We start from the raw sequence: 23,633 nt of genomic DNA, 5'->3' as shown, positions 1-23,633 counted from the left end.
CACTATCAAGGCATAGCCGCAGTGGCTTGTTATGTACGAGTGATTGTAAAACTACTCACTTTCATACCAAGACTCTGAAGACCACTAGGGATGGAAGTTTGGCAGCACCCAATACCAGAGCAAGATGCATTAGCACTGCCAACATTGTCGTTACATATTGACATACACCCGGTTGTGTAGTTCTCATCCCCCCGGTGGCCTTGAAATAGTGCTAAAGCATCACAACCAACCACAATGAACTTGTTTTTGGTATCGGAAATTGTATAAGGAGTAGGCAGCGAGAGCGAGGGGTTGTTGCTGAACAACGGCTCGTTCATGTCATTGTAACAATCATAAGCTATTTCTTGAATTATTTGCAACTCCCCTTCAAGGGATATGTGAGTCATGTATCTTGCACCGGCGGTGGTGTTGAAATATGCCGAGTTGAGACCATAACAAGTAGTATTGAACTCCGGTCGCAGGTAACAACCGTCACCAATGCCAAACGGGTATGGAATTGTGAGGTATACCACAGTGGTCCAGGCAGCCGGGCAGGGCTTGAGGCAGGAGAGTCGTTTGATCAGCCGCTGCAGCTGTTGCAGTGGCCGCTAATACAGCAAGAAGTGCTTGTAGCAAAGAGAGTTTCTTGATCACATGAAAGGCCATGGCGCCACAGATTGTGTTTGTTATGAGGAAAGGAAGTGCTTGATTGCCTGTTCTTTTATAAGCATCGGAAGGAAGACCAAGTATGGACACGGTGGCTCATTAGAAATGTCTTCTTGTCTAGAATCTAGACTACTAAATTTCTAAGGATCCAATGTCTAATCTGTATGCTGTGCTGGGTCGTCCCTTCTATACTGGACTAATAGTCATTGGCGTCCCAAGTCAAGCACGAGTGGTTTGATATATTTAACTAAGATTTAGTCCATTCCAATCTTAATTTGGAAAACATACAGTAATACATATTGGTCATGTTTCTCCTATTTTTGTTTTGTTGAGATATCAATCTCACATCGGGAATATAAGACATTGTCTGTGAATTTATAAGAGTTTAGGCCATTTTACCCATTACCAATTGGTTTTAGATATGAACACCCAGACTACTTTATCATGACATCAGAGCATATTACCCAACGTCCATGTGTGAAACCTAAAGGCCACACGCACTCCACGTCACCTCAAATGTTGTCCACGTGTTAGACTTGAAAATTCGTCACACGTGCGGGGGCGTGTTGAGATATCAATTCCACATCGAGAATATGAGACCTTGCATGTGGGTTTATAAGGGTTTGGGTCACTTCACCCATTGCCAATTGATTTTTCATCTAACTTTTACTTGTCTGGTTTAATAGTAGAAAACTAGAAATAACCAAAATTACGATATATAGTGATTGATTTTGCATTTGTTTGAAATTTTATTTCCTAAACAGTGCAATGCATTCCATCTTGCTATTTCACCAAGTACAAAACCAGGGAGCAAACACTCAAGACCACACTGAACTTATATGCTAAAATACGATTTTATTGTCTGAGAAACTGCTTAAATTCAAAAACCATTCCTAAAGAATACATAATACATACACATGAAGCAACACGCCATTTAACTATCTTCCATCACCGGAACCATAACCATATGGCATTAACATTTGTATTTGCATACTGTCATATCCTGAGGTTGTACCGGTAGTAAAACCACTAGAACTACCATTACCTCCTGTAACATCCAAAACATAAGCATCTGAATCAAGTGACCCAAGCAGGTACTCATTTTCTTCGGGACAGAAATCAACTTTAGTTCCCCATGGATGCTTTGATGTAATCCTCATTCTCTCTAGCTCCATTGCTACTTCTTTCATGGTAGGCCTTTCCTCCCCTTTTACCCTCAAGCATCTTTCTGCAAGAATAGCCACTCTCTTTATTGTCTCAATGTTTCCCTCATTCACAATGTCATCATCAAGAATTTGATTCAAGCGACCTTCACCCATGGAAGAAAGAAAGATGCTTGTTAAGCATTTGCCCTTGGAAAGTGCCACTATGCTTGTTAGTAGCTCCACTAGGACAACACCAAAGCTGTAGACGTCACTTTTTTCTGTTAGTTGGTTAGATTGCAGATATTCTGGGTCTAGGTAACCGAAGGTCCCAAGCACTAGAGTTTGTATTTCAGTTTGACCTGATGGAACCAATCTTGAAGCTCCGAAGTCTGACACTTTCGCCGTATAACTATCATCTAGCAGAATATTTTCTGCTTTCACATCTCTATGTATGATTGATTTGAAGTTGAGGAGTGCAAGTATGCTAATGCTTCTGCCGTTTCAACTGCTATCCTCATTCGTAGTTCAAATGACAGTGATGATCTTTTTTATGAATGTGCTCGTAAAGAGTACCATTGGTGATGAACTCATATACTAGTAAAGGCACTACTGTCTCTAAACAACAACCAAGTAGCTTCACCACATTTCTGTGGTTTATTTGGGATAGAACAATCACCTCGTTAACAAACTGATCACTTTGGGTCGGGGCACCACCTTTCGACTTCTTTATCGCCACCACTTTGTCATCTGGTAGAATTCCTTTGTAAACTGTTCCATAGCCTCCTTCTCCGAGGACTCTACTCTCGTGGTAATTGTTTGTTGCCTTCTCAAGTTCTTCTGTGGAAAAGATTTTTGTTGTCTCCACAGTGCCTCCATGACTAGCGAGTTGTTGTAGTAACAATAAGCCACCATTCTCTTTGAAATACCTTTCTTTGAGTTTAGTGTATTGTCTTCTCTTTATTCCGCAACATATCCATGAAATTCCCACAAATATAACCAACAAGCCTATACTTACACCTGCATATAATTAAAATCACAACCAAATTAGATTTGATATTTTGTCAATGGTTTAACTGGGCTTTTCTTATTGAGCTTAGGAAATGAAGGTTTTACTCCTTCCCCTTCTGTTAGAACTTAAACTCTGTTTTCTCTAGGTGAATATGTTCTTGACAAAAGAAAGAGGACTCTCTTTTCTCTCTGAGCAGAAAGGTTTTGCACCTCTTTCTTTCCAAAAGTTCAATCGTTTGTTTGTTAAAGATGGTTGATATATTTGTTAATTAAAGATGGTTGTTAAAAATGTTTGGAACTGAAATTGGAGGATTTCAATATGATCAAATGTAACTGAAATTAGAACTAGAAATTTATATTACTTACTCATTGCAAATTTATATTACTTACTCTTTCAAGAAAATTTATATGGAAATCCTAGGCTAGATTCAAAGTAACTAAAGGTTAACAAGTTTGGATGCAATTAGTTAATTACTATTGATTAAGAGTTTATCTTAGAATTTAGGCTAGGGAAATGCATTTTACTAAACCACTATGTAAGCAAGTGTACTTACTCAATGAAACAATAAGCAGGATTGTCATCTTTGATTTATTTTTGGTATGCTCTTTGATGCAACTCTTGTCATTCGTGTTGTCGATCTTGTATCCTTTTGAACATGAACAAGAGTAATTTCCTGGCGAATTTATGCACTTGCCATTGTTGCAGAGGTTTGAATCCGTGCACTCATCAATATCTGAAAAGAAATAAAAACACACATGCACATACCAGATTAGTTAATCAGGTAATTCAGGGTATTAAATCCAAATTTGTGTTTTATTTCCCAATTGTTTTATAGAAGTAGAGATCACCTTGGCAACCATCTGGGTGGTATGGGTTCCCTTCATAACCTTCCAAGCACTGGCAAATGTAGCCATTTCTATTTGGGGGATTCACACACTTGCTATTTTGCATGCATACGAAATCCTCCCTCGTTTGAGCTACATCACAAGGGTCTGGATCATCCCCAATTGCCCAGTTAAGAACCATCGGAAGCCGTGTGGTGCTGTTCAGTTGTTGAAAAGTTGTGTTCCCAGAGAAGTTGAACTGTGTCTCTTCAACAATGAACGCATAGCTGCAGGGATTAAAGTCCCATATACCTGAATGATTGGTATAGCTATCCAGTGTGACAGAACGGTTGTGCAGTCCGCTAGGAATGTTTGTTTGGCAACATCCAATGCCGGAGCAAGAATTCTGATCAACGTTGTCTAGGCTGTTACATACTGACATACATCCAGTTACGGACTCATCTGAGCCCCGGAATCCCTTGAAGATAGCGTAAGTGTCACAACCAACGGCAATGAACTTGTTTTTGGTATCGGAGATGATGTAAGTAGATTTCAGCCGTAGCACAGGGCTGTTCCTCACGGTTCTCAGACCAGAGGCGCTATAGCAATCTCGAGCTATAGTGTTTAATATTTGCACCTCACCATCAGCGATGGATATGTTGGTAAGGATGATAGTGCCATTTTTGCTCAAATAAGCTGTTGGGGGATCGGTGGCTAGGCTACAATTCACAAAGAAGGAATTTGATCGGTAACAACCTTCGGCCATGCCAAAGGGATAAGGAACTGTGATATTACCACATTTGTCTGGGCAGTTAGGCAGTGCTTGAGGTGGTGCTGCTGTTGTTGACACAATTAGTACTCCGATGATGATTACGAATGAGAGCTGAATGATAAGCAAGATCCCCAGCAAGGCTGCCATGATACAACTCGAAGAAGAAAGGTGGAAAATGATGAATTGCTTGTGAGTAACGTAAATTCAAGCAATAAGGTCCTTTTGTAGGCATGTGGAAGGAAGACCTGGTAGTATCCGTGCATGGAAATGTTCTTCATCGTAGCACGGATTTGTGTGTGTACACTGCAATGTGACAATGTAGCAAATACAACAGGCCGGACAGGACATCCAACTTGGTACATTTAACACGAGTCAATATGGGACCGCCAATGGCATAATTACTCTAACTCAGTACCATAAGGACGATTTCAAAGATATTTCAAAATGATTAAATTGTCATAAAACTTGACCAAACAAACCATCACGTATTCACGTTGGTCAATATGAGGTCACTAATACTCTAGTTGATCAAAACATGTATCAAAACATCTCATCAGTTGATATGGTCAAAACAAAGAAACAAGGATGAACATTCTGAATTTCTGAGTAGTGTTTTTTTCTTTGGACAAAATTCTCAGTAGTTATAATATACTGTCGCGTAAGGCCGTTTCCAAACTTGCATTGTTCCGTTTCAAAGCAATTACCCAACGCAGGTTATACAGCTCAAATCCAAACCAAGAATTCAAGTATCACATGTAACACCAAAGTGACCAAACCAATACCAATCAAACCAAACACACTCAAAACTAACTAACCTTAGCTTCGTCTCTCAGGAGCTCAGTTCCAGCCGGGTACGACGCATAGAAATGGTCACCTCTGGAGAACCCAGTTCGAGTTCTGCAAGACCCAAGTCGGAGATTGTTAAACAGCACCTCAAGCTAACCATATGTATTGAGCTAAAAGCTTCAGAGTTGCTCACGTGTTGCTTGTGAATATTATTTATTTTATTTTATCACTCTTAGTCTTGGGGTTAATATTGCCGAACCCAAAAGGCATTCCCACAGAAATCGAAATGGGAGATATCTGAATGCACAAAATGGAAGCCGTGAATCACATAAAAGTAGGGCGTCCGTTTCTACGGCATCGGCTGGGTTACCGACTCCGGCCAATAGCGGCGTCTTCTGAATTAGGTGGCTCCAGTCTCCTCTGGAAGACAATTGGTTTTACCTCCCCATGGATGCTTCACTGCAATTCGCGTTCTGTCACGGTAAAACTTTAAACATGTTTTTGCAAGATTAGCCATACATTCAAGTGTTTCATTAATATACTTATCATCTAACAGTATATTCTCATTGTTTTCGCATCCCGGGCATGGAAAGTTGAATGATGTAAGTATGCTAGTGCTCCTGCAGTTTCTGCTGCTATCTTAAAACTCAATAAAAGAGTTGATCTTTTCTTATGAATGTGTTCAAAAAGGGTACCATGACTAATGAACTCTAAACAACAACCTAATATATTGCCTCACTACATCTCTATGGTTTATCTGAGAAAGGACAATCACCTCATTTACAAACTGACTTTTTAATTGCGACCTCTTTGTTATCTGATAATAAATCCTTTGTAAACTGTTCCGTAGCCTCCTTCACCGAGAACTCTGACTTTTGTGGTAATTGTTTGTAGCCTGCTCAAGTTCTTTTGTTGTATAGACTTTTATTGCCTCCATTACCTGAGTAGCAAGTTGTTGCTGTAACAGTAAGCCACCATTTTCTTTGAAGTACTTCTCCTTGAATTTGATGAACTTCCTTTTCTTCATTACCCAATACATCCATGAAATTCCAACCAGCATTACCAAGAAGCTGAAAATGATACCTGCATACAATTGAAAAATCACAACGGATTATCTTTATGAATTTTATCAGATATGTATATTGTGTTTACAGAATTACAGTCTTTAATAAATAATAACATGCTAGTGCGGAAGCTCATATTTAAAATTGTAAATCACATTGCTATCAATACATACCCACTGTAATTTGTATGGAAGTATCAAGATTTTTGCCGCAACGATCATTGTTCTTATCGTAGATTGTGTACCCATCATGACATGTACATGAGTAACTTCATTTCGCATTTTCAGATGTTGCATTATCACTGCACTTGGTTGTATATGTAGTAGTCGCGAATTATCCCTTAGTCAAGTTGTTCTTTAGCTTTCCTTGAGTGGCTTAGGCCTGTAACATGATTTCTTTTTTCTTTTTTTATTATTTTTGGTTTTGGGAAGACACTTTTAATAAATGAGCAAGTAATTCTTCACTAGATCTTACCAGCTAAGGTTTATTGTCCCGGTTAGGCTGAAAATGTGTAACGTTATTGTTTGCTTTGGGGCTTAAGCTCTGGTGGTTGTAGTTTTCCTTCACAGTTATTCTGTGAAGTCGTGAACATATAATACCCTAAAATACCACTAGCACTGATGTACTGTAACACTGTTGGGCTCTATTTGACAATGATCTTCATTAGATTGAACGGGGAAGCTTTAAAATCTGTAAATTGCATGGCTTCTGTTGTCATATCATCTTCATTGTTAAAAAGATGTTGTTTTGACATGGATTGCTTTTTCAGTTTGCAGGCACGCTCACTTATACTGTTTGAGATTTCCCCAGGCAAAGCTTCTAGATGAAGGGGGCGGTCCAACTTACTTGTCTGATTCCAGTAAGTGCTCCCAGTTCAACTGGCTATTACTTGATATCTGTAAGTCCTCACTATTGCTAGAATTTGTTTAGCCAATTAATCCAGAGGAATACGCCTGTTCATGATGATAGTCTAAAGCCTTGATTTGGATGTATGTTTTGAAATTAAGCATAAAATGTTTTCTAGAATCGATGAATACTGTTATATGCCTGATTGCTTTATAAATTGCATAGAGTACAAAATTCAGGGAAAGAATTCAAAACAACACTTCATATATAAATACATATAATATATTAGGGAGCTAGTATCAGGTGCGGACATCCGCACGGCTCTTAAAGTGCGGACGTCCCTCCTTTCGCCACCGTACGGCACCGGCGAGGGCGCGCCTCCATCCCAGCGGACTCCAGCAGCTTTCCTGACCACTTTCCATCCCCGGCGAGTCTGCCGAATTCCAATTTTCGGGCCAGATTGACTTTTTTTTGAAGTTTTTGGTGATCTGGCAGGAAAACTGGGATTCGGCGGACTCGCCGGGGAGGGAAAATGGTCGGGGATGCTGCTGGAGTTCGCTGGGGTGGAGGCGCGCCCTCGTCGGCGCCGTACGGTGGCGAAAGGAGGGATGTCCGCACTTTAAGGCGGTGCGGACGTCCGTATCTGAAACAGATTGTATAATATATATACACACATATAAGACCACACTTAATTTACACGTATCAAATTAATAGTATGCTTACATACACTTATTTAACAAGGCACTAATAAAAATGAAACAAGGATTACAACAATGCATGGTATATAAGTCATAAGGAACACGCCAACTAACTATCGTCCATTACCATGTGGAATCAACATCTGGATTTGCATGCTGTCATACACAGTAGTCGTACCAATGGTTAAACCACTAGAATTGTGATCACCTCCTCTAGCATCCATGTCATAACTGTCTGAAGTAGGTGAACCAAGCAGGTACTCATTCTCCTCCGGACAGAATTTAGCATTCTTTCCCCACGGATGCTTTGCCATAATTGCCATTCCCTCTAGCTCCATGGCAACTTCTTTCATGGTAGGCCTTTCCTCCCCTTTTAACCTCAAACATCTTTTTGCGAGATTGGCCACGTTTACTGCTGTCTCAATGTTTCCCTCATTCAGTATGGCATCGTCAAGAATTTCTTTTAAGCGATCTTCATCCATGCAAGAAATAAAGATGCTTGTTAAGCATCTATCATTAGAAACTGCCACTTTGCTTGTAAGTAGCTCCACTAGGACAACTCCAAAGCTGTAGACATCACTTTTTTCTGTTAGTTGGTTCGACTGCAAATATTCTGGGTCTAGGTATCCAAACGTCCCGAGCACCAAAGTTTGTATTTCGGTTTGACCTAGAGGAACCAACCGTGAAGCTCCGAAGTCCGACACTTTGGCTGTATAATTATCATCCAAGAGTATATTTGCTGCTTTCACGTCTCGATGTATGATTGGCATTGATGTGGAGGAGTGTAAGTATGCTAGTGCTCCTGCTGTTTCAACAGCTATCTTCATTCGCTGTTCAAATGACAGTGATGATCTTCTTTTATGAATGTGCTCGTATAGAGTGCAAATTCGTATACCAGTAAAGGCACTGCTGTCTCCAAACAACAACCTAGTAGCTTCACCACATTTCTGTGGTTGATTTGAGAAAGAACAATCACCTCGTTAACAAACTGTTCGCTCTGGGTCGAGGTACCTCCTTTTGACTTCTTTATGGCAACCACTTTGTTGTCCTTTAGTACTCCTTTATGAACTGTTCCGTAGCCTCCTTCTCCAAGGACTCCACTCTCATGGTAATTGTTTGTTGCATTCTCTAGTTCTTCTTCGGTGAAGACTTTTGTTGTCTCCACTGAGCCTCCATGGTTAGCGAGTTGTTGTAGTAACAATAAGCCACCATTTTCTTTAAAGTACTTTTCTTTCTGTTTCTTGAATTTTGTTTTCCGTATTCTGCAACATATCCATGAAATTCCAACAAACAGAACAAAGAAGCCCCCAGTTACACCTGCACATATATACCAACAATCAATTGAGGCAAAATTGATTTTATTTCTGATTGTCTCTAGGGAGATTTGTTATAGTGGAGTTTGATGAAATTCTTTAGTTACTTTTGTTTGATTTTAAATAATTAGTGAATTTTTTTAGATTAATCAAACTTTCTAGGCTATTAAAAGTCAGTACCATAAAAACAGGGGAAAACATATGTAGGTGAAACCGTGAAAGCTTCTTCAAATCACATGTATATGATGGATATTCTTTCTTTTTCTTTTTTAAGTTCTTCATTTTAAATAGTAGATATGAGAATTTCAGTTTGGGTCCGAACATAGCTGATCAGGTTTTGATCAGATGATGCATGCAGCGTGCTATTATAGAAATAGCACGTACTCAATGATACAATAAGGAAGAGCGTCGTCTTTTTTTTACACATCAGAGAAATTAAACTTTTTTTCTTATAAGAATTAAAAGTTTTCCTTTATAAAATGGGAATGACTTACGTACGCATTCTCTTTTCATCACTTCTTTTAGAAGAAAAAGTATGAGTATTACTAGGTTAAGCGAAATTAGAATTTGGAACGAAAGTATAGCTGAAGCTAAATAAATTTCAGTCCGTCAATACTGTTCAATAGAAGTTTAGGGTGGTCATAGGATGCACATGCATGTTAATATCTAATTCTACATACCCAATGAAATTTCAAGCAGGAGAACGATCTTTGAGCGTCTTTCGGAATCGTCTTTGATGCAACTCTTGTCATTGGTGCCGTCGTGTTTGTATCCTTTGTGACATGATGAACAAGTGTAATTTTGTGGAGGTGGCAGATTCACTCATTCAAGCATTGTCCGTTCTGGCAGAGGTTTGGGTCTTTGCACTCATCAATATCTGAAAGGGAAATTAGGAAAGGAAAAGCGTATCAGACATCACTAAATTTGGTAAACTTGCACTTCCAATGGTGAGAGCTTTAATTAATTTATATTGATATAATAGTAGCTGAATAGGTAAATCAAAGATAATTTTTCACCTTTGCAACCATCTGGGTGGTACGGGTTTCCTTCATAACCAGGCAAGCACTGGCACAAGTAACCTACAGACTCATTGATAGCTGGGTTGAAGCACTTGCTATTAGCCTTGCATGCGGAACCCTTCCTGTTCTGAGCCTCATCGCAGGGATCTGTGTCATTCACAATGGCCCAATTAAGAACCATTGGAAGCCGTTCAATGCCTTTCAGTTGTTCAAAACTAGAAGAGTTAAAATTGAACCGGTCTTGCTCTGCAATGAAGGCGTAGCTGCAGGGGTTAAACTCAGATACATTCGTATGATTGTAGAAGCTTCTCAACTCGAAAGTGAGATCGATCAGTCCACTGGGGATGTTAACCTGGCAACACCCAATGCCAGAGCAAGAGTTCTTATTAACACTGCTGAGGCTGTTGCATACTGAAATGCACCCAGTAATGACTTCTTTTTCCCCTCGGAAGCTGCCCATGGCTGCAATAGTGTCACAACCAACGGCGTAGAACTTGTTTTGGGCATCAGATATAGTGTATGGAGGTACCAATGTGAACTTTCCTGCTGTGCTTATGTTGTAGTTTCGGTTTCCCTCTTTATCGTAACAATCTCGCCCTATTCGCTTCGATATTTGCATCTCCCCAACCTCTAGGGAAATGTTAGTAACAATGATACTGCTGCTGCTGCCCATCAAATATGCTGATTGGGTCGAACGGTTGCAATAAATAAAGAATTCATCTCCCAGGTAACAACCCTCCTCCATGCCAAATGGATATGGAACTGTGAGATCACCGCACTTGTCAGAGCAGCCATGAAGCGCTTGAGGCGGGAGGGCTTCAGCTGCTTCTGCTTCTTTGCCTGCGGCCGTAAATGCGAGGAGAACCAGTACCACCACCAATATGAATTGCATACTTAGTTAATTAGTAACCTGCATGCACCAATTAACTCAGTACTTCAACTGAGAGGTATAAATGTATAAACTGTATTTCTTCTGAGTGAAGTTGTGTTTGCAAGCTCGCTTTTGTAGACGAATAGAAGGAAGAGGTTGTGAGCAAATCAAAATGTCTTGGTCGTCTCTCTTATTTCCCGAAGCTACTTGGTAAGCCCAAAAACTTGATATTTTAGTTTAGATGCAAGCAGGTAATACAGAAGAGATGTTATCTCATAGTCAAGCACAAGTTATGAGATCAATCGGTTTCAAGAAAACGAAAGCTTGATGTGCCTTTGCCAAGCCAGGACCCCTTCTGCCTAGCTATACTTGATTTGTTTACTGATCAGGTGGCAAAAATTATTTTTGGTCCTTGTGTTTAGAATGGCTTTTGATTTATTTATTTTTTCACCCCATCACTATAAATTAACGGACTGACGGGGCACAACCACCATTTCCATCGATAATTTTGTGCTACTAACTAATTATTCTATGCTATGTCAATATGACAATTCGTGTTCCGTTTTGGTTGATGATCATGGTGACAAGTTGAGGTGGTAGTTGTAAATAGGAACTTGTTTCGTTTATTAGTTTATGTCAATTTCTAGACGATAAGATGAAGTCGTCCAGGTCACAAGTAGATCTAAATGGAATTAAAGAATTTCCTTTTGCAATACGAAGATGACTGGTGGAAATTTTCTAATTAGCAGTGTGAAGATGACATGACTGGAGGAAATTTTCTAATTTGCATTGTGAACATGACATGACTTGTGGAAATTTTCCAAGCGAAAACTAGTGAGCATGCAGATTCAACTAGTGTAGTACTTATCTACCTAGTTTGCATATACATGTATCCTTAACTGTTGACTTGGTACTTCGAGCTAGGAAGGTTCGAGATTATATTTCTTTAAATCTAAGAAAATTGTTAGCATTCATGAAAAGTTTCAATCTCCATATTTACACCTACAAGGTACTAAAAAATAGGTTAAATATCGTGAGTGGCTCCTTGGTTCAGAGCGGTGGCCTTCGACTCCTTCAAGAGCGCCATGCCCTCTATGTGGCGCGTCCCTTCTCTTCTAGAAGTTCAAGCTCGTGGTACATGACTGCTTCCTCTTTACATTCACCATTGAACGAGATGTAATTCGTGTCAAGAAAATGATCTCTGGGGTTTTCAGAGAGCTATATATGATTCTCCTAAATGACTATGACTAATTCTTTATTATTATGCATTCCGATTTTTGTTTTGATTTGGGTGAAAATCATGGGTTTGTCTACTATACAGATGTGTATGGTATACAAACTCAAAAAGTGGTCCACTCACTTCTATGTAAGGACATACAAGAAGTATTTTGAGGAGGATAAAATTGTCATATTACTATATTTACAAGCAATGATAGCCACATACTTAGTTTGTATGATATATATGCAAATTTGTATACTAGAATTTTCCAAAATCATAGATCATTTTGGTGACACTCACAAAAGGCTAGTTGGGAAAACAATCGGACTCATGCTTCAAGTTGACCAAGCTGGTATATATCAACCGTGTTATTGTTAGGGTTCATGTAACTTTGATGAACGATGATTAGGTGAGGCTAGAACCAAAAATTAAGGTTTCCCATTGATGTGCTGACCATCACATACCAACTTTCAAGCACCACCAACTCGTGTGAAAGGCAAAGGCCTTTAATTAACCACATATATGGTTCAAGGAAAACCGGTTGCTTGCTAAGTTGCATCAATCACAATACCTGGAAAAAAACACCGGTAAGTGTACTGTAAGACTAAGACCACACTTGTTTCCTTACATGCATACAACAATTACAAAATGCGAAAATACACTTTTATTTCTAACGCACTTATCAGACATTCAGACAGAAACAACAATACTAAAAAATACGTACATACAGGATTAAGAAAACATTACAAGCGACACCAATCAACTAACGTCCACCGCCATAGGGCATCAACTGCAGTTGGTTTTGCATGCTGTCAGATGCATTGGTCGTACCACGGAATCATCTGTATTAAGTGATCCAAGCAAGTACTCAGTCTCTTCTCCGCAAAAACTAGCATTAAATTCCCAGGGATGTTTTGCCGTGACACTCATTTCCTCTAACTCTTTGACAACTTCTTTCATGGTAGGCCTTCCCTCCCCATTCACCCTCAAGCACCGTTTTGCGAGATTGACAACATTCTTTACCGTCTCAATGTTTCCCTCATTCACTATGTCATCGTCAAGAATTTGATCCAACCTATCTTCTTTGATGGAAACAATAAAGATGCTTGCTAAGCTTTTCCCTTTAGAAAGTGGCACTTTGCTTGTTATTATTTCCACTAGGATAACTCCAAAGCTGTAAACGTCACTCTTTTCTGTTAGTTGGTTTAATTGCAGATATTCAGGGTCTAGGTATCCAAATGTTCCGGGCACTGCCAAAGTTTGCATATCAGTTGGACCTGAAGGAACCAAACGGGAAGCTCCGAAATCTGACACTTTCGCCGCGTAATCATCAGCTAACAGAGTATTTGCCGTTTTCACATCTCGATGTATTATCAGTGTGGAAATTGAGGAGTGTAAGTGAGACAGTGCTTCTGCGCTTTGAGTTGCTATCTTCATTCGTAATTCAAAAGGGAGAGGTGATCTTCTTTTATGAATGTGCTCAAAGAGAGTCCCCTGGGTGATGAACTCATATACTAGTAAAGGCACTTCTGTTTCTAAACAACAACCTAATAGTTTTGCCACGTTTTTGTGGTTGATTTGCGAAAGGATAATGATAAGAACATAAAGTATTACGTTTATAATGTATTTCCGACCCTATTTAACTAGGTACCTCCTTTTGACTTCTTTATGGCAACCACTTTGTTGTCCTTTAATTTAGTACTCCTTTATAAACTGTTCCGTAGCCTCCTTCTCCAAGGACTCCACTCTCATGGTAATTGTTTGTTGCGTTCTCTAGTTCTTCTGTGGTGAAGATTTTTGTTGTCTCCACTGAGCCTCCATTGTTAGCGAGTTGCTGTAGTAACAATAAGCCACCATTTTCTTTATAGTACTTTTCTTTCAGTTTGTTGAATTTTGTTTTCTTTATTCTGCAACATATCAATGAAATTCCAACAAACAGAACCAAGAAGGCCCCAGTTACACCTGCACATATATAGTGAGTTCGATGAAATTCTTTAGTTATTTTTATTTGATTCTAAATTATTAGTGAAATAATTTAGATCAATCAAACTTTCTAAGCTTTTAAAAGTCGGTACCGTAAAAGCAGGGGATAACATTTGTAGGTGAAACCGTGAAAGCTTCTTCAAATCACTTGTATATGATGCATATATATTCTTTCATTTTCTTTTTTTAATTTCAAATCACTTGTATATGATGCATTTTTTTTTATTTTTTGAGGAAGGTAAATGATGCATATTTTAAATATTAGATACGAGAATTTCATTTTGGGTCCTAATATAGCTGATCAGGTTAATTATTGTTCAAAAAAAGTTTACGTTTGACTTTAGGCTATATATGATCAGATGATGCATGCAGCGTGCTATTATAGAAATAGTACATACTCAATGATACAATAAGCAGGAGCGTCGTCTTTGTTTGATTTTTGTCGTTGGGAATCTCTTGAATACAGCTTTGATTATTCGTTCCATTGCTTCTGTACCCTTTGTCACACAAGCGTAAGTAACTTCCAGGTGAATTTTCACACAGTCCATTGGTGCAGGGGTTTGAAACCTTGCACTCATCAATATCTGAAAAACCCAGGAAAACACATTGTTATTAACAAACATGTAAACTTAATCCATAACCGGAGCTTTAATTTCCGGCTGCAGCAACTGAATCACAGACACAAACACGCATGTACCCTCAAACATATCAAATGAAAAGTGCACACAGAGACACACATACACATGTACTGTATATTGTTATTTACATATTTCACCTTGGCAAGCATCGGGGAGGTAAGGGTTCCCTTGATAACCCGGCTGGCATTGGCAATAATAACCAGACTAGATGATGCCCACGCGATGCCACGGTTTGCAATGACTGATATTAATCACCGGAATTGTTTTTGTTTGGATAAATTTTTATGTTGTTTGGTATGCCAATGAATGTAGCAATATAATGGAGATATTGCATAGTAAACACACACACACACACTATTACATGGAGATATGGTGAAAAATGAAAATGTTAGATTACAAAAAATCCATTAACTTAGCGTCTACAATACACATGACTTATCAAACAAAAACATCACATTGTAGTATTATACAGTACATTGCTCTCTCTGTAGACAACACTGTCATACACACCAAAATAACTGAGAGCACAAAAAATAAGTCATGTGTTATTATATCATTCTGCACAGCAAAACGCTTCCCATTGCTAGTCAAAACAATAGTCGATCTGTAGTTAGAACCATGTACGTCTAACCTGTTAGCAACTTAGCATCAAAAAAACTATTGCTGGGGAGCGAGCATATATATAAGCACAGAAACCTTAGTCCTCCTTTGTCTTGGACTTAGCTTTGTTTGGTTGACGTCTAGTACATAAACATTTAAATTGAAGCATTGAATATTGATAAAGTTGTTAAAAGATAAACAAAACCAATGCAAGACATACTACTGCAACATAAATAAATTTTTAGAGAAAACAAATGCACTGATATGGATATAATGAACACTTACTTTGGTGTCCATTTGCTTCCTTCTCCTCTGCAAATTGAAAAACATATTTTAGACAGAAATTCGATTTGATTGTAAATGAAACTGCTACTAATCGTTGTCAATTGATAAACATCAGAAGATGATCATAGATCATTCCATTCAAAGGGCACCATCGCAACATAAATAAGTTTTGAAATAGAAATGCTAAACTTACTTTGAGGTCCCTTTACTTCCTTGTCCTCTGCAAAGTAAAGAATATATTTTTGTCAGAGGTTTCATTTGAACCACACCAGCGAAACATAAATAAGTTCTGAAATAGTAAACAAATGTATAGATATAGATATAAGCAACACTCACTTGGAAGCCCTTTTGCTCTCTTCTCCTCTGCAATGAGAAAGTAAGTTATATTAAGTAGTAGCTCTCAATTACCTCTCAATTGTCTACTAATTTGTGTTTTGATTGTTATGGGTGACTTAGTTCTCGCTGCCTTGAATACTCTACAAAGATTCCCGAGGAAGAATATTATTCTGAACCATGTACAAATGGCCACAAATATCAGATTGGGACAAACGTGAATATATAAAAAAGCTCATAAGCTAACTGTTCAATGGACCCGTAAGCTCATAAGCTCATCCTTTAAACAGTTGAATCAAATTGAACAAACTATTGCATAGACTTGATACTGAAATCATATTCCTCCAATGTTACCGAAGTAAATAAAGGGCTTGGTACAGACGGATAATTAACACCATTAAAAGCTTTATGCTTAGTTCCCAAAGCATCAACCAAGCTGATATATTCCCCATTGAACAATTCTTTTGCAAATACTCTACAGTATATTAGCTGAATCATTTCATTTGTCAAAACACAGAAACTTTTTCTGAAATAGATCAATTGATTTGTCAGCTCATATGCTCATGTTCCTTAAACAGTTGAAACTGAACAAACAATTAAGTAGGCCTGATACCAGCATTGGAGGGTTTCAATGCTGCCAAAGTAAATAGAAGAGACTTGTTAAAGATGGATGATCAACACCATTCAAAGCTTTAATGATAGTTTCCTACGCATTGACAACACTGATATATATTTCCCATTAAAATTCTTCTGCAAAAACTGCAAGCTCAATATTGTCCTTCATTATTTTGAATAGCTCCACAACACATTTATGAAAACCAGTAATGGTCTTAAAGTGTTTAAATGTTGTTGAAAGTTATAATGCTCTCACATATATTTCAAAATTATCAGAAACTCATTATCCAAACTTGATGTTCAATTGTAGACTTTCCTGCAACCTTTGGTAGTCTCCTGGTCACAGAGAACTTTTCAGTGGAAGAAACATATCTAGCATTTTCAAACAGTAAATGAAATAAATAGTAAACGATAAGTAAACATGTTAAGAGTATTTTACCCCTCATGAATAATCAACAATATCAGCTATTGCTTCCATCTGAAACAGATCCTTCTGAGTAGTTCTAAATAAATATAAGAACTAAAAAGATGACAGCTAACTCCCTTCCACCAACATTTCCAATAGCAGCATAAATCTAAATCAAAACGTACAAAAAAGGGATGCAATGAGCGTGTATTATAATGCAAGCAGCTAAGACTCAAAATCGAAAGTATTTAATATTCATCTAAACTTTAGACATACATTTTGATATTGAAATGCAGGTGTCAGTTTCCAAACTTCCTTTGTTAATATGACCCTTTTTGAACTGAATCCTATCAGACCTTGTAAGTTAATGATCACTGAAGATTTCAATGTTTCAATATTGGGCCTCAAGCTATATCTAAAACTATTGAAATCTTAGACCTGAAGTACCAAATGTTTCCAATTTGTAGTCCACAGTGACCAAAGAACTCCCTAATTTTCTGTACTCAATTCATTGACCAAAGAACTCCCTACTATTCAATTGGATATTGTTTTTGGCAACGCTCAATGGAAAAAATCAGAACAATGTGTACTGTCATAAATTCTTGTAAAAATTTGACACAATTGTTACTATCTTTAGCAGAGAACCGATTTATTAATAAGTCAAAGTCAAGTACAGATAACTTTTTCCATCAACACCACACATCATCAATCTTCCAATAAACAACTAAAATGCATACCTGAAAATTGAACCAATGCACGCATTACACAAAATTCCAGCCTGCAAAATCAAAAATTCCCCAATATCACTGAACAAATCTTCTGCAAATACTCTAATATATTAGCTCCATCATTTGATTTGTCAAACACTTAAACTTTTCCTGATATAGTTCAAACTTCAAAGGATTTGTTAGCTCATATGCTCATGATTCATGGTAATAACAACGTAAAGTGAATGTACTTACTGAAGTTCTTGAAAGCACCAGTGTCATCCAACTCACCTCTCATATCGAAAGGATATGGCTTTCCATCAACCAATGCAAAATGATTCATCTCCAGAGTCCAGAATAGCGAAGTCGAGATCTGAAACATACAAATTGTTAATACATGCAGTTCTTGCAAATGTACCATCAAATGGAACCATCAAAGACTTTCAACACCCTTAAATAGAGCCAAAAAAAAAATTGACAAACTCCTCAATTTCAATTTTAATTAGGATCCAAGAGTATAATCTGTTAATGAAATTTGAGCAAAATTTGAACATGAACTGAACAGAAATAACATGTAATTGCACCAAGAATGAGGCATAATAAAATAAGTTGATTGTTCATGGATACAACAACACAATACCTTTTTTCATAAGGAATATGGATCGCAATCCAGACACCTGTTTAACAATTGAATGAACGCATCGGTATCAAAACAATGGTAAATACGATCAGGGCAAACGAAATAGAAACCCAGAATCGATCATATACAGAACAAATATCATTACCTCGACCATTTGATTGAGAAGAGCCATACAAATTTTCATTTCACGAATAACCCATCTCTCTCTCACAACAAAGAGCGACAAAGAAGATGGTCAATGAACACTCGATACACTCGAACCGATCGTGGAGAAGAAGCCATCGACGCCAGACGTCAACGACCAAGACACATGGCAGCAATCCAGACTCACAGATGTCCAACACAGCAATATAAAAACAGCAGATGTCAAGACAGAGCAGATAATGGCAATTTTGTGATTAGTTACGAAGCAGGGGCAAAACAGACATTTCATGTGTTCACGTATTGCTGTGGAGATAGATGCTGCAGTGGCAGTTTTGTAATTTTCTGCAAACCGGGGGTAACACCGTCATTTCTCTACCTGAATAAACAGTTATATTGCCTTCCTGCTATAGTATATAGAACTAGTGCTAAAACGAGGTGGAGTTTAGACGTAATATGGTCCAGGTTGATTTCTATTCTGTGATCTTCGTACCATTCTGACCATAGCAGGCGTCTCGAAAACACCAACCGCCACAGATGGTTGATGCAATTCACCTGGAGCAGCATTAAGAGCCGAGGCAAGTGGTTGATGGAATTCACCCGGAGCAGCATTGAGAGCCGTATAGGAACTGCGACTACGGGGACCCCTCCTCCTGCCCCCAACTGAACCTGCATTGAGACAGGAGGCACTTGCGTCACCCCTAGTACTGGCCCTTTGTGACATACAAGGTATGTGCCCGCGCGTTGCTGCGGGTACCAGTTATTGACTGCTTTAAATGTTTTTGTTCTGATTATTAATACTAAGAAACAAAATTAATTGTAATAAAGTGAGATATTGACATACATTTCGACTTGAAAACAAATAATAGTAAAGTGGATATAAAGATCAGTTAAGGCAATTACAACACCTTTAATTTGGTAACTGATATACATATATAGAGACACACCAAAAACTATTTCACATCAAAAAGTCTGTAGATTTGGCTGTTAATATACACACACACCAGAAGCTATTTGACTGTACAGATCACAACTATTTCACATCAAAAAGCCATTTTCCTGTAACGATTACAACGTTGTAGATTAAGCTGTTAATATACACACACACCAAAAACTATTTGACTGTACAGATCACATTGGCTCCAGTTGCAAGCTAGAACATCATTTGAACAAAAGAGGGCATTTTCCACACACCATCGCCCTTGCAAAAGTTGGTAGCCAAAACATAGTTAGATTATTACAATGGAGCTATCATGTCTAACTTAATCTGGTTTTGCTGTGTCCTTGCTACTGCCTCCTGCTTCCCTGTCAATTATGATGTAAAAGTCATTAAATATTTCAGTATCTACATTAAGAAAGAATAGATGGACACTATAGTAAAGATTGAAACCTTTTTTTTTTTTTTTGTCGGACTCCAAAAGTTGATGCAGAGTGCTTTCTTTTGGTGACCATGATTTTCTCTTCAAGGGAAGTTTCCCCGATGTCTTTGGTTCTTCTATCTCTTGGCCAACCTTTTCAGTGTCAGGGTAAACACCTCTAACCATGAAATCTTTCCTTGTACCAAACCCAATCTTCCAGATTTTGTATATGTGCATTGTATCAAGGATGATTTTCGGGATGACAGTTTTCTCTGTACTTCCTTCATCTATCAATTGGCTACAGGGTTTTCTAAATAGTATCTCTGCAGGTTTGCCCATGAGCATGGCCAAAGTTGAATCATCTTCATCTTCGAGACGAATTTGCATCTTGTACCTGTAATAGTAACACCATCATAAAAAAATTTACGCATGCGATATTCAAGATGAATAAGGCCGTGAAATCAACATAGACACTTTTAGTATCAGTGGAGTTATTTAGACAAATGTATCATAGATTTAGTTAATCAAAAAAATTTCTTTTGCTTACTTTGGCTTTCCAGCTTGCTCTCCATGGTTTGGACATTTATTCAATACAGAGTCGGATCCCATTTGTAGCTTCACTCTACAGATTGGACAACCAAAGTAGTACCACCCTTCGCGAGTGATGATTTTTGTAATTTTAGCTCGACAGGTGAACATGGAATCCTATGTTGATATAGACATTTTGAAGTCACATATGACATTAGTTGTAATTTTTTTAATATACATAACAACAGGTGCACAACATTATGTCTTTTTAGAGCTTCAAAAGGAAAAAATAAAATAAAAATTAAAAATAAATTATGTCCTTTTAGAAGTTGTTACCTTGTTTTCATCTGCATCTTGTAAGATGAGGTTGCCGATATTGATTATGTTTGATGTTTCTGTGACAGAAGAACTTGTGCTTTGGCCTGAGCTTGGTATGAATTTTGGGGCATAGTTCGGGCTGAGAACCTACAATTTTATTGAGGTGTACAGAATTTGATATTAGCACACAATGAATACCGAATGTCAATTATGGCCATATTTTCATCTTTAAATGTGTACCTTGTTTTGTATTCCTGTAACTCAGGAATATTTGGATTGATGAAGACACAGCTGTTCAAGCTTGTGTTGACCACTATTTTCTCTAAGAATAGACAATAGAAGTAATTCAATTCGAAATAATAAATAGTGTGATCTCGTCGAGAAAAAAGACATTTGTTCTTACTTGCATACGTGGCCACTTTTGAACTCGTAATGACTATCACAGCTGGCGGGGGTGACTGAAGTATCTTGTCTGCATCAAAGTCAAGTGCAAGTTCTCCCCAAAGTGTTGCTTGCAGCTCTTCATTCCTAGGGAAAACAGTAAACGCATACAACAGTAGAATTGTGTGTAAATGAATATATCAAATAACTGAAATTGTGTATTAAACCTTTAGACAGTCAACATATTTATAACCTAAATATTCACAATTTGGTACCTTGTGTTCTGTATTCGTAGTTCCCGCGTTTTTGCCAATTGTCCTTTGACAGGAGTGTCTTCAACTTGATGCATCTCCTTTATAAGCCCAATTATATCTACTTAGCAAAAAGACAACGTTTAGAAAGTATGAAGTTTGATTAACAATCAAATATTAGAATAAAATGTGAACGTTATGTACATATTATATAAATTTAGTGAACACCTTGATTGTGAATTTGTACCTGTCAATATAGTGTCTTTTTTGTTACGTGCAGGAAGTTCGCTGTAGTCCAGTAGGTTGAAGCAGTGTATGGGTATTGCCGGGAATTCTTCACGCATCAGTTTGAACACAGTTTTATTGTTAAACTGCAGCTGTGCTGTATGTGGCACAACTTGATGAGACTCTTGATTTTTCATGATCCTAAATTTGCTTATTTCATAGACAGGACCTTCCGCCATATTGCTTAAGACATCTTCAATGTCAGCTTCCATGACCACGGCATGGATGGAGTCACCCTGTATGTGTAACAATTGATAGATATAATAAGTATCTTTCATAATTATATAACATATAGACAATGATCAGAAATGTTTGAATCGGTGCTTGTTAAAAATGATTCAACTATTATAACAATTACATATTGGTCGACTAACACGCATCCCAAGCCATCATATCGTTGGACAGGCTTGAGAACTTTTCCTCTCCACATTCGGGATACTCGAACCTTTATCTTCATGCCACCCGTTCCAGGACTAATGTCACGAATTCGGGTAGTCGACATGGTGCAAAAGCAGATCTGTTTTGGGGGAAAAAAAAAGATGGGAATCATCGACAGCGACAGTGTAATATACTAAGAATGAAATTGTGATTAGACTTAAAAGAGACATTTTATGGTTGTTGGGTTGCATAGAAGAGAGGATTTACACTTTTGAAAGTATGTCAACCAAAACAACTGAATTTGTTTTTTATCTAAGAGTATCAAATAAGATATGCATAATTGAATAAAGCAATCTGTGTAGTTTTGATCGTTTATGCAAGCACAGAGAAACAAAATACCTGTCTTCAGTTTGTAGGTTGGATTTGTAGGTTGGATCACTGCTAAGTAGAAAATAGATGTGCAGGTTAGAGATATAACCAAATCTGAAAGTGAAAGATCTGAGTCGGCTGCTTCTACATAGAGCTGTATAGTTATATACACATAGGGCTTGTTTAGAATTGACAATTATACCCTTGTTTACCTTTGCCTTCCGTTTTTTTTATTTACTGAAGGTTTGGTTTTTGGCTTGTTGATGTTGGCCTGCAAATTTTTATTCATTGTTTTGCTGAAGATAGAAGGACTAATTGGTGGAGGTATCGGTTGATGATGAGCTTTAGAGTTGGTCTCAAACTTTGCAAAACATTTTTGTTTTCATTATTTTTTAGTATTTTTTTTCTGGTATATTCTTTTTTTTTTTTTTTTTTTGTAAATTCCTTTTCTCAATGTTACTCTTGAGAGAGCTATATACAATTGTCTATGAGTGAAAAATAGTTGCGACATGTATAACTTAACTTGTTTTAATGATTGGTTCTGACTTCTATTTATTGCCATTCCATAACAGTGTTATTGGAAATCGGCATCTTTTTAAAACAAAAGGTCATCTGTGTTTTGATGCAGACAGTACAGTTCGTGGTAAATAAAATTTGTTATGAACATGTGTTCCGGTCAAAACTTGTGCCTCAATGACATTGACATATATATTTGTAATCATCAACCGGGTTTCATGTATGGACATTTTACACAATATTAGTCGGAATGCGACTGTAAATTTTTCAACACATCTTTATACACAATATTCTTTGTATACGTATTTGGTATGTCTTCGTTTAAAATCATAATTTTAATTCCTTCTCTTGAGGTTACTCTAGATAAAACAACATACAATTGTCCATGACTAAAAACAGGCTGAGGCAAATATAAACCAACTTGTTTTAATGATTGGCCCTGGCTTTTATTTATCGTCATTCCATAACATGCTTTAATCGGAAATTGCCTCCTCCTCAATATAAATGGCCATTTCTGGTTAGAAGAAGACATTACAATTCTTGGCAAAAAAACTTTCTCATTCACATGAGTTCCAGTTAACACCCTAGCTTCAATAATCTTGTCAAATAAATTTGTGATAATCAATCTTGTCCCATTGCACAAACCATTTGTTTGGTTTAAATTTCTAAGTAGCATAACAGGCATTCCTT

General features: G+C 37.7%; 1 protein-coding gene and 2 pseudogenes across 2 annotated transcripts in view; all 3 read right to left on the bottom strand.

Moving 5' to 3' along the window:
* The window catches only part of LOC101293081 (wall-associated receptor kinase 3-like), a 1,772-nt gene extending 1,386 nt beyond the window's left edge, over positions 1–386 (bottom strand). The window contains exon 1 of the mRNA XM_004295548.1: positions 60–386. Within this exon, the coding sequence (XP_004295596.1) occupies positions 60–386 (327 nt within the window). The remainder of the gene's footprint in view (positions 1–59) is intronic.
* A 1,197-nt stretch (positions 387–1,583) lies between these two features.
* LOC101292783 lies at positions 1,584–11,013 on the bottom strand (annotated as a pseudogene). The gene is made up of 8 exons (XR_184371.1): positions 10,118–11,013; positions 7,917–9,117; positions 6,122–6,264; positions 5,441–5,478; positions 5,211–5,292; positions 3,648–4,506; positions 3,353–3,532; positions 1,584–2,807 (listed from the first exon to the last, which is right to left on the bottom strand). The product of XR_184371.1 is annotated as an uncharacterized LOC101292783 (transcript).
* A 1,984-nt stretch (positions 11,014–12,997) lies between these two features.
* LOC101292494 lies at positions 12,998–22,182 on the bottom strand (annotated as a pseudogene).
* Between the last annotated feature and the right edge of the window lie 1,451 nt (positions 22,183–23,633).

This window comes from Fragaria vesca, linkage group LG3, assembly GCF_000184155.1.
Source record: "Fragaria vesca subsp. vesca linkage group LG3, FraVesHawaii_1.0, whole genome shotgun sequence".
NCBI classification, from domain to species: Eukaryota; Viridiplantae; Streptophyta; class Magnoliopsida; order Rosales; family Rosaceae; genus Fragaria; species Fragaria vesca.
The sequence above is the reverse complement of the archived record's forward strand: the minus strand, read 5'-3'. Positions and strand labels throughout refer to the sequence as shown.